The sequence below is a fragment of the Dermacentor silvarum genome, chromosome 1, assembly GCF_013339745.2.
Source record: "Dermacentor silvarum isolate Dsil-2018 chromosome 1, BIME_Dsil_1.4, whole genome shotgun sequence".
Taxonomy (NCBI): Eukaryota; Metazoa; Arthropoda; class Arachnida; order Ixodida; family Ixodidae; genus Dermacentor; species Dermacentor silvarum.
The window spans coordinates 400,976,659-400,989,096 of record NC_051154.1 but is presented as its reverse complement, the minus strand read 5'-3'; the positions used below and the strand labels follow the sequence as shown (position 1 = coordinate 400,989,096).

Below are 12,438 nucleotides of genomic sequence, written 5' to 3'. Positions count from 1 at the left end.
CTTCCTTCTCATGATCAGGGTCCCTAGTGACCCTGATGATGATTACAAGGGGTACTGAAAAGTAAATTCACATTATGTCGGTTGGATACTTTCTTTAAGTTGTGCAATAACTTAATTCTTTACCGGTAAAAATGCACTACATTGTGTTCTAAAGGAGCTAAAGATTCATTGTGGCAAGTTGTGGGAACTTTTACTGAGCCAACGCAGCCCTAATACACAAAAATATTTTTAAATTTGTGACATCACACTGACTCACTGTTGTTGGGATTTAGGTGCGAAATTTTTAAAAATTTAACTTTGACCCTCATTTTCTCTCCTAATAATCAACCAGTTATCACAAAATTAATGAAATAGCATTTTCAAAGAATATTTTATCAATCTACACTGATTTAGTGCTTCCCTTTAAGATGAGAAAACAAACAGCACTGAGCGCCTGGGTTTGCCTGTCCGAACATATGTGCCCACAAGGCTGCTGCGTGGACAGCCGTTCACTGTAGCTCCTGCCAAATCCAAGTGCTGAAAACTGTGTTACCTGTTACAGCTCGTATTGTCTCAATAAAGTAACTTTACATATTACATATAGTTGTTACACATAACTGGTTAGTAAAAAAAGTTGCAGAATTACCGAGTGTGTTACTGAGAAAAGAAAAAAAGCAATCAATCAATTACAAAACTGCCAAGAAATGTCATCGATTACCATATTTTACGGTGTACAAGTCGCTGTTTTTTCAGAATTTTTCGTCGGTGCGTCTTATCGAACTATGCAACTTATATATATTACTTTTTTCCACAGAAAAACCGACGTCAAAATTGGGTTGGATGCTATGGCCAAGCGAAGCGCGCTGGGTTGACTTCCTCTGCAGTTGCTACAGGTTGTGTGCGCGCTATGGATGTACCAGGTTCTTCTTGTGACAGAGTTGCCCAGTGTCGTGCGAGAAGGACGGAGTAGCAACGCAAGCAGCGGCAGTCCGACCGCGCGTCGACTGACCCCAAAGTCATCGCATCTACAGATCGCTTCCAATATACGGCGCGCGCTGCTGCACAAAGTACAAGCCCCTACACCTTCCTCCCGCTTTCCTCCCTTCGGCTCACCGTCGTACACTATCACTCGTACATACAAGGGCGATGTTATCACCCTTGGACTTTGTACGACAGCAGAAATGCGCCTGGAGTGTCCATATCAATGCTATCGCAATTATATAGGAATGGCACCCATACGCTAGCATGTGACCTGCTTTCACGAAGTGAAACCGTCGCTGCTATTTTTTTAAATCGCTTACCGAATGAACAGTGCGCCTTATACTCCGGTGCGACTTATATACGTCTTTTTTCGTAAAAACTGCCATTCTGAGGGGGGTGCGACTTATACAAAGGTGCGACTTATAGACCAGAAAATACGGTACAAGTAATTAATGTAATTCGTTCCGTACAAGTTTGGCACACACCCACTTCTTTTATTTCTTTGTATCTTTTAGTTGACAGACACCAGGTGCTCTGCCCAAAAGAAAGAGAGTGAATGAACCTCCCTTATCTGTGAGAGTTTCTCGGGGGGCTCATAAAGAGGGCTAGCAAGACACGCTTTTGCTAGGAGTGGCTGGCCAATGCATCAGCCCAACATATGGTGGCAATAATTAAGCTTGTCGCAAAAGCTTAACTTCACAGTGCCAGAGCATAGGTAACGACCAGACTACGAAAGACCAGCACAACAGGACATCTAACAAAATTTGGTATATCTAGACACTAATGTGGACCTCAGACAGGGGTCAAAATTGTTATTTTTTCGGGCGAGGTGTTAACACATAAACAGAGTGTTCTTGTTTGCAGAACTGAGTGTTCTTGTTTGCAGAACTGTAACCATAAAAAATAAATCACCAGCATATGCCTCAAACAACAGTACCTTCCTTAACAAAACCATCATCAACATAGTCACTAGCGCCAAAACCGAGGGACAGATCCAGGTGTATTACAAAAATGAAAGAGAGAAATCTTTTGGGCTACTTTCATTATGAACAGAAGCCAGCTTGCCCAACTTGTATAACTGAGGAGGGAACCACAGTACAGCAGTCAGATACACAAGCAAAAGAAATAGCCAATCTTTCTTCTTAACATCCTTCTCTGCATGCCATGATGTTGGCAAGCCTTCCAGCAGTGTGGCACAAATGCACACTTTCGGTGAAATACTTTCAGATTGCTGCAAGTGCCTTGCTGACTGCTCAGGTTCAGCCCAGACACAACTTATCTGCTTCTGGTGGGTCAACGGCCTCATACCAATGCTAAGGTCTGGCTTCTTTGACCATGAGCAAATAAGGGCAAAAGTTGCATCTTCTTCTTGACTTTTCTACATCCCCACTGCACATGCTGCTCTATACACAAGGCCCAACACTGTGGCGTGCAACCCAATATTAGCCCCACGAGTGCCACCAACAAGGAGAGAGAAAAGGCCATACCTGGTATGCATTGCCACCATCCCCGGCTGAAGGTCCAGCAGTGTCATCTGGAGACAGAGAGCTAGACGACGATGTGTTGCTACAGTCAACCTCGCCAAACTGCAGCCTGCGCCGCTCGTGGGCATGCTGCTGCAGACTGAATGTGCGCTTCTCCACGTGCATAGGGCTCATTCCTGCGCAATAATCAAGAAACAGCATGTAAACTTGCGTGCTCAACTGCAGGCAACAACGCCGGCGGCAAACACACTGTGGTTAAGTGACTAAACCTGGGGCGCTGCACTTAAGGAACTTGCTTTCACTACCATTGTGCACTAAACTTCTGGTGCACAGTAATTTTTTTTTCATTTAATCCCTGTCAACTCGAGGCCATAGCAGCCAGGAATCAAACCCACTACCTCGTGTACAGCAGCTATGGCCATAGCGTCTGCAGCAACGTCAATGACTGTAGCTAAATGATCATGAGAATGATGGAAAGTGCACAGATCCTGGCAAGGCCTCAAGGAGCCTCAAAAGTTTTGGAGCACCGAAAGACAAGAAAGAAAAAAATTAGCTAGCAATTTGCAGCAAAACTTGTAGATTTGAGCAGCTCAGGAGAGGGAAATATTCCATTTTCACAGGGGTGCGCGAACAATCAAAAATTTCAAATGAATCGAATATTGTCCTATTCAATTCAGTCCTCGAAGAGTCACCACTCGAAAATCCAAATATTTTTCCAATACTTTTAGAATATTCTACATTTTCGGCTGCACACTAGAGCAAACTAGAGAAAAAGTTCCTCTTTTTCACTCTGCCACTGCCGCAGAAGACACGCATGCCTCATTTGATCACAAAGGTATGCACAGATATTAATTGGCCCACAATGTTAGCGTTATAAGCTTTACATGATAATGCATGACTGCATATGCCCCAAAGTGCCCCAAGTTTGTGAATAATCTGCTCAGTTGTTCCTAATGCTCCCTTCGTGCTTTTAATAAAGCATGCTTTATAATGTGAAGTGTAATAAGAGAAACTTTCCGTTATTACGTGAATTGAGGTTTGGGAGAAGATTGCTAGAGACAAAGTGGAAATATTTCTTATCACACACAATGCAGGTGCTCCTGCAGCCGAGTGCCATCTCATCTGGCACACCCCTTGCCTGCCTTCTGCCCAGTTATCCGTGCTTAACTGTTAAGGCCTTCTTTTATTGGCCCATTTGCTTTTCTTCAAGGTTGCAAGTCTCTACATTACAACAGTAGGCTGTTTTTTAGAAAAGGCTCCCCAATCACACCTTCACTGATTGGATATTCATACGCCGCATGATGCTATTCTTTGTACAGGTATTCTCGGAGACATGCAGATGTGTTGGCAGATCCTCTCTGCTGCATTTTGCACATCAAAGATGACCACGACATCACCCGATCAACTGCCTGAGGACCCCTATCACTTGAGCCATGGCGCAGTGATGTGCCTTCGGTGGATCCCACATCTGCGGCAGCCAGTTCATACTTCTATTTTGGGACACCAACATCATCCTGAACATGATTGGAGCAACACTACATTAGGCACACACCCCATCGCGCACTCTTCAGCGGGCTTGGCAGCACCGCACAGTGCTGAACTTCCTGCCATTCTTCGTACAAGTTGGTGACAAATAGTCTTGCAAGAAATGCCTTAGGAGTAGTTATGCCTGTCTAGTGGTGCTGCCAAGCCCTTAATGTGTGTCAGATTATTGTACTGAATCCTTGCACATGATCCTATTGCTGCTGCAACTTGCCGGTGACGTTGAAGAGAACCCTGGCCCTACTAACGATAAACTTGACCAGATTCTTAGCATCATCACTGAAGTCTGCACAATCTGTTTTAGAAAATGAACTTCAAAGCATGCACTCAAGGCTTTCAGACATTGAAACAAAACTTGCTACACTAAGGCAGTGTCCTGAAGGAGTTGCAAAGTGCGAAGCAGCGGTTGGCGCCATGCACAAGGAGTTCACACAAATGTCTAAAAAAAATTGACTTAGAAAACAGGAGCAGAAGGAACAACTTAGTCATTTACGGGTTGGAAGAAACAGACACTGAAAATGCGACTGGATTGGAACAGGTGGTTTTTAATGACATTTTTAAAACAGTACTTGGCATCAAGGTTAAATCAGTAGAACATATCCATCGGGTCAGTAGAATTTGCCCTGTTATACTCAAATTTTGTGCCCTCAGAGAAAAAAACGGCCATGCTATTAATAGGTTCACGTTGAAACGAACGGGCATATCTATTTCTGAAGATTTTTCGAAGGCAGTTTTCGAGACACGCAGAAAACTATGGCAATCATGTGGGATTAATTGTGCGAACGTCGAAAAAGTGAAAGTTAATGGCGATATGTATCCTTGGGACAGGAATGAAAATAAAAAGGTGCTCTTAAAATCAGTTGATTGCAGAACTGATAGAAATGTGGCAGCAATAAGCCCTCCCAGTATGTGGCATAACAGTTCGACACCTTTAACATATATATGTTTTAATGAATGGAGCACTGTAAACAAAATAGATTAACTAGAGAATTTACTGCTATTGTACAGCGCTGACAACACTGTGACAACAGAAGGCTGGTTGAATGCTTCCATACACAATTCTGAGGTCATCCCTGCATCCTAAAGTTTGCATCGGACAGATTGCGATGGCCATGGGGGCAGAGTAGCACTTGCAGTTAAATGTAGTCTGCTGTTTTACAGAGAGCAGGGTATCACTGACCATGACAGTACTATACTAATTTATTTATTTATTTATTTATTTATTTATTTACAGCACCCTCAGGGCCCAGAAGGGTGTTACAGAGGGATTGGGTACAATAAACAATAAAAAATACAACACGTTCAAACCATTATTAGTATTTGGAATGATAAACTCAAGATATAATCAGTTATTGTAATCTTGAAAGATGATGCCTCCTTGATGCAGGCAATGGAGGGGGGAAGGCGGTCCCACTCGGCACTGGTTTTTGGCAGAAATGAATCCGAGAACATTTGTGCGACAGAAAGGAATGAAAATTTTAAGCCGATGATCAAGACATGACGACATGTACGAAGGTTCTGAAATGAATTTTTGTTTAAGCGAGTTATTTTGGTAAAGGATTTTTTGGAAAAGGCAGAGACGGGAAATCTTTCTTCGAAGCTGCAAATTAATAAGTACCTACAGTACAGTACCTACAGAAGACCTGGTGATCCAGAAGATTATCTTTGTAAATTGCACGATTTCCTGCATCACAGGACAAATAACCAAACTAAGCTTGTGTTAACAAGCGATTTCAATCATGCAGGCATTGATTGGGTGCAACTAAGAGTGGGCAATGCAGAAGTGAGAAGTTGTGAACTGCTTCTCGACATAATGTTTAGCTATTCACTGTCACAACTCGTTAACGCAACACACATTCAAGGGAAACTTTCTTCAGTCTTAGATCTTGCTTTTGTATCACATTCATTAACCTTGGAAATCAGCATAGAAGATGGCGTTTCAGACCATAAAATGGTGCTATTAACATTTTCCACTCAAAAACCATGCAAAATCCTACTGGTGCTCATCAACGTGTGACAGTAAAAGATTACAAGAGCGCTAACGATGAGGGCATAATAGACTTCCTTGAGACATTGCTAGACAAGTTTTCTGCTGAAACATCGAATGCTAATGATTTTATGTCTGAAATTAAAACAGGGCACCTCCTACCTGCGAGGCAAATTCGATCAAAAACTAAAAAACTAAGCACAAATCTCCGTGGGTCACAGGCCCAATTATTCATCTCAAACAAAAACTTCAGAAAATGCGCAGGAAGAATTTGGACTCCAATCCACGCTGTGATGGTGGTTGGCCAGAGAAGCTGTGGTATCCCCCGATCCGATAGACCAATGTGACGTAGCCTTGAACTGGGTCCTGCCGAGCCTAAGCACGACACCGTTGTGCATATTGATGTTGCTATTCCCGTCACCGCTCATTGTGCTCACGCTGTGTTTCGGGAGTCCTAACTATGTGTGGCCTTTCCATAGTGCGATTACAACACAAATGAAATCAGTTGCTAGGCATGTTCTTCTTTTACATATGAAAGTGTATTGACGTCACTCCCTGCTTCGTATGCTACAATTGCATACCTGCCAAGTTCGAAGAAACTAAATCCGGAAGACCTTCCGACCAGGGGGGGAGGACCAGGGGAGGGGGGGACCAGGGGGGGGTTACACCCCCCCCCCATGTCTATATTTTTAAGTACTGACAGGAGAACTTCCTTACAGTTTTATTTACAGATATACAAATGTCCACATGAACATCACTGTCTCAATTTTGCAAGCATTTCGTTGTTGCTAATTCTGTCTTCAAAAATTCTTTAAAATTTAATTAAATTTTCGGGTCTTACGTCCCACAACCACCATCTGATTATGAGGCACGTCGTAGTGGGTAAATCCGAATTAATTTCGGCCACCTGGGGTTCTTTAACGTGCACCCAATGGACGGCACACGGGTGTTTTTGCACTTCACCGCCAACACAATGCGGCCGCCGCAGCCTAGATTTGATCCCACGAACTCGTGCTTAGCAGCGCAATGCCAAAACCACTAAGCAACCACGGCAGGTGTTCAAAAATTCTTCAGATAATGTTTCATTGTAAGAAATTTTATTTTTTTCACCATTTTGTGAGGATGACGTTTCCCAGCGTCTTATACGAGCGACACATGGACAAGCGGCCCTGCGTCCTCATATTTTTCCCAATGTTAAATTGCCGCTCACACTCTGCATTGATCTATGGTATCAAGAAAATACCCAACGTCACTTCGGCTGAGCACTACATTATAATATTTGGAGACACTTTTTGCGCTAACGCTCCTTGCTTTTAAAGCCATGACTAGAGTTCTAGTACACTCTAGCCATGACTGACCGTAGGCCTATACGCAATGCCAGAGCAGTTGACGTCGAGCAGAATGTTGGAGAGTCTGGTGTTGCTAGTTGCGGAACGCGGCATTCGCTCGCTAGCTTAATGAGGCTAGCGCCCCAGGGCACCAAACAACCCCGTCAGCGTAAGGAGCGGCTCTGCAGTTAATGAAATAGCGCATGTATAGGGTTTCCATACTTTTTCTCAACAATGTTTTGCGTGATGAACTTCAAACTGGATTGGATTGGGTTGGATTCTTTTTGCCAATATGGCCTGACAAAGCGCTGGACGCGGATAGAAACGGGATACAACTGCAATTTCCGGGAGCATTTCCTGTCAACCATACAACCGGAAGAAATGGTCCAAATCCGGGAGTCTCCTGGGTAATACGGGAGACTTGGCAGGTATGCAATTGCCACTTCCTGGAAACTGCAGCTCATGCAACCATAATCTTTTACTGGGAAATGCTTGTAGAGAATGCTATGTGCGAATGCGAGCTTTCTGGTTCTTTTTTTGTTCTTCTGCATGGCCGGCACTACCCCTGCTGCGGATGCGAGCGCCATCTGGTGGCACTGCAAGGAACCCAGCGGCGCACGCCTTCCACTGTGATTGGTCGAGTTCTCTGGCTATGCAGACGAAGAAATCCCGAAATACTAGTCATATACAGCTTCGCTGTAAAAAGGAAATCGTGCTGACATAACCAAAATGTCGAGGGCATTTAAAGATAAAATAAGAGATGCCAGGAACATTTTTTCTCAAACACTTAACTTTATGAAGAATGAGCCCGGTAAATTTTGACGAATACAAAAAGATAAAGAGCACTATGCATACAGACTTGAAGACACAATGTCTCCAATTATCGATAAGACCATCCAGGACGCGAAAGGCAAAAACAGCAGTCGCTCTGAACACGTGCCTCTTGGCAATTGAAAATATGTCGTGGATGAATATATCCTGCACTGAGAAATGTGATATACCGCTGTGGAAAAGAGAGGGTCAACACTCCCATGCTGTGTAAGAGCTCCACAGCAGAGTGGCAGACTGTCCATGAAAACATTCGTAGTGGCAAAGAGCCTCGTGAAGCCAGTTGTGGGCGTCGGAGCATGGAGCATTGGCCATTTGTAAAAGACACACGGCAGAGATGCAAACTCTTAAGAACAGATGTTTTTCCCGAGCGCCAAGTGCAACGTCCATTTCTGCCTCAATAAACACAACTCCTTCAATATTCATCAGCACTTGGGCCAGCAAGACTAAATTTATAAGTTTTCTTAACATAAAAAGCACTTCAGAAGACAAAAAATATGCGTATCCCACACACTGTGGGAATCGATGTAAGCAAAGCTTTCTATGCCGATTGCTTTGTTTGACGATAATTAGTAGTGATGTTGACGACGAATGTGCAATTTCTTCAGCATTTAGTCCAATCCGAGAGTGGTGAGTTGATGTTAAACATTAGCTTGTGTGCACCACTGCTGTTTGTCTGCGTAGTACGCACGCACAAATGCATGCCGAGGTTAGTGAAGGTGAGTCACGCAATCGAGTCTGTGTTATGTCAGTCAGGTAACGCTCCGAACCACTACATGTTGCGTAAACACTGCTCGCCGCTTAAACAGCAGACAGGCACCAATGCTGTAGCGAACGAAGGCATCGGGTAACCAGCATTGTGCCCAACAACCCAAGGACCACCTCAAAGACGACGCCATGGTCGCGTTTCGAGGTGGTTTCAGGGAAACGAGAAAGCCTTTCGCCCTGCAAATGTGTGCAGGCAACCAAGCCACCCTTCCAATGGCGATTTGTCACATTCGGGGACATCTTTCGAGAAACAATGACGCATTTCACCCCCGCAAACATGTGCAGGCGATTAGGCGAGCGTCCAGGGTCTGTAGAGATTTCTATTCCATGGGACAAAAATATCATCCCTTCTTGTTCCTAAGGACGGACTGCCGAGCCAGGGGCCCCGAACATATTTAAAGGGACACTAAAGGCAAATACTAAGTCGACGCGGATTGTTTAAATACCATTTCAAAAATCTCGCAACACTTGTTTCGTGCCAAGAAAAAAGTTAGCTTACGAGAAAATTTTGCCTGAAGGCAATACCTTTAGCACAATTCAAATAGCCCGCCCCCGAGCGGGGAGTGGTGACATTGCATACGCCATCACTGCCCTTTACTGCCACCAATGAGCACGACGGCGCTACGGTTTTCTGCACAAAACGCAAACGCACTGCCATGGGAGAAAGCGAGCCAAGACAAAGTGCTGGATTCGCCGCTGCAGCTGCCCTTGGTCAAGTGACGTGGGCCGTTCGGGCATCCCGCGACATCACATGGAAGTGGAATTCTCTGCCACTTGTAGTTTGTGCGAGTTTCACGAGCCAGAAAGACCAGCGTAGCATTATGCGATAACGAAAGTACTGAAACGCACAAGCGCAGGCGGTGCAGAATCGAGCGAAAACGAAACCTTTTCACTGCTCGCGTCGCTCTCAAGGGTAATGTCAATGATTTGTTTTTCTTAAAATGAAATAGAACTGGACAAGCAGCATTTCCTTTCGTCTTATAATGCAATACAATGATGTTTTTATAATGAGTGGTTGAGTACTAGTGACAGAATTTAAATGAGGGGTGCCTTTGTCATCGGGCAAGAATACTTGAATGTCCCAGGGGAGGCTCCAATCATGTCCTGCATTTAGCTCAATTTCCAGATTACTAAGGCTCTGTTCACGATAATATTGATGCCTCAGAGATTCTCGAGCACTAATCTATCACTTTAGCTTGACTTAATATTTGCTTTTAGTGTCCCTTGAAGCAGCACCAATGCCACCTATACACATGGGCCTCTCCAAGTGGTCAGTTTCGAAATCAGACTGACCACGGTATATAGTACAACCAAGTAACAGCTACAGAAACTCAGTTAATGAATATTAACACACTCCCTGGTGCTGATTGTGAGTCACACTGTCATCTACTAATTGCAGACACATATATAACAGCTATACCTACTCGTTACAACCTTGATTGTATACCTCCTGAATACAACTTATGTAGCACCTGCCAACAATCAATTTGAATATTTGGATCTCATTGACAGGGTACCAGATGAGCTTTGGAACGACATCAAAAATATTGTTACCAAAGAAGCCAAAAAACACATTCCTAGAAAGGAAAAGAGAAAATACTCTGTGGCTCTCAAGGGAAGCAGTTAGCATTGCACAAGGAAGGAGGTTCCCCAAAGCGAAGGGTGATGCAGCATACAACAAGAACACTAACTGCCAAGTTTTCTAAACACAAGGATAGACAAGTAAGAGCACTTAACAGAATATGTTGCTGGGCTAGTTGGTTCATTCTTGCATGGAATAATAAGCGCAAACTTTAGATTGGACAGTGAGCGCCTGTCCCTTGCGTGTCTCACTGTCCTGTCTAAAGTTTGCGCTTATTATTCCATGCAAGAGTATTTGAGGGCACAGAGTAAACAAATCGAGGAAGAAGGGAAGAACAAGAGACCTCTTCAACAAAAAGAAATTACAGGTGTTTTTCAACCTAAAAATAAAGTATTCATTAACACGCAGGGAAAGCATCCGATGATGGTGGAAGACAAAGAAAATATGGAAGGAATATACAGAAAAGATGGAAGGAATACACAGAAAATCTGTTTAAGAAAAATGAACTGGAGGAAGAGTCTTGTGTAGACACTGAATATAATGAGCTAGAATCAACAGTTTCAGAGAACAAAGTTAGATAGGGGCTTTCCAGCAGTTACCGACAAAGAATGCACACGGTCGAGACATCTCTATTGAAGTCGTCAAAAATACTGGATCAGAATCAATAAGCCATCACTAACTTATGCCAACAAATTTGGAAGACAGCAGAATGGCCAATAGACTGGAAGAGATCTATATTTTTATTCCACCAATAGGCTGGAAGAGATTTATTTTTATTCCACTGCATAAAAAAGGAGATGCCAGAGAACGATCAAACTATAAAACCATTGCCTTAATATCTCCCACAAGTAAACTACTACTGAAAATAATACAGAGACTGTTAGAGCCATACCTGGTAAGAGAGATGGCGATAGAGCAAGCAGGGTTCAGAAAAGGGTGGGCTACCAGAGGCCACATCGTAAACATGAGATGGATGATGAAAATTTCTAAAGAACACTAGAAACCTTTGCATATTTGTTTCATTGATTATAGCAAAGCATTTGACTCAGTTGATCACTCCAAGCTCTGGGTATATCTTAGGAAAATGGGAATTCCTGAACACCTCATAATTCTACTTAAAAACCTTTACACAGGTCAAGAAGTGCTTGTTAAGACGAATGGTGATAGCACAGACTGGTTCAAGGGCCAAAAAGGTGTCAGGCAAGGTTGTATTCTCTCTCCATATTTATTTAATTTACACACAATATGTACTCGGAACCAGTTTGGAAGAGAGTGATACACAGGTGTGAAAATTGGAGGAACAAAGGGAACCAACTGACAGTAAGCAGACGATACTACTTTATTGTCCGGTTTAACGGCAGAATTAAACGGCAGAGGTTTAACACCCTCATTCTTAAAGCGCCTCTGAAAGAGTATGGACAAATTTTGTAGACACGTAGGGTACCACTACAGTAAAGCATTAGCACCACAATTTAAGTGAAGTGTCTGATATTAAGAGACCTACAGACGATTACAAGTTACCCTCCTCCCTAGCCATGCTTTTCCTCTTCAGCTCGTTCACCGAGTGATCAGGGCTAAGCACTGCCTTCACTGGCTCTGCGTCATGTGACGTCGTATCGTCCGGTTGTATTCGAACCAGCGCACGAACCTCTCTGCTAGCCGCCTAGCCGTCGATCCCCCGAGAGAGCTATCCAAATAGCGTGCGTTGCGAGCGTTCTACCGCATCGCTGAGCATGTCCAGTATTATGGTAACCGCAGGCGAGCTGGGAGTTTTGGCGGATCGGGGGAAGTGTAAACCAAAACCCCTCCATACTACTACGGCTTTAGTGTAAACGTGAGTGGCCTGCACGGAGCAGCGACCTTGTGGTGCATAGCTTAAGCAGCCAAACACAGCTATAACCAAGTGTAAAACATTTTAAACATTCAACAAGATTATGCGCTCACAATTACACTCCTGCC

General features: G+C 43.7%; 1 protein-coding gene across 2 annotated transcripts in view; it reads right to left on the bottom strand.

The window, feature by feature from the left end:
• The window catches only part of LOC119437556 (cysteine/serine-rich nuclear protein 3-like), a 134,673-nt gene that overhangs the window by 32,405 nt on the left and 89,830 nt on the right, over nt 1–12,438 (bottom strand). For both annotated transcript variants that reach the window (XM_049660708.1, XM_037704563.2), the window contains one exon: nt 2,448–2,620. In XM_049660708.1, coding sequence (XP_049516665.1) covers nt 2,448–2,620 — 173 coding nt within the window. The remainder of the gene's footprint in view (nt 1–2,447; nt 2,621–12,438) is intronic.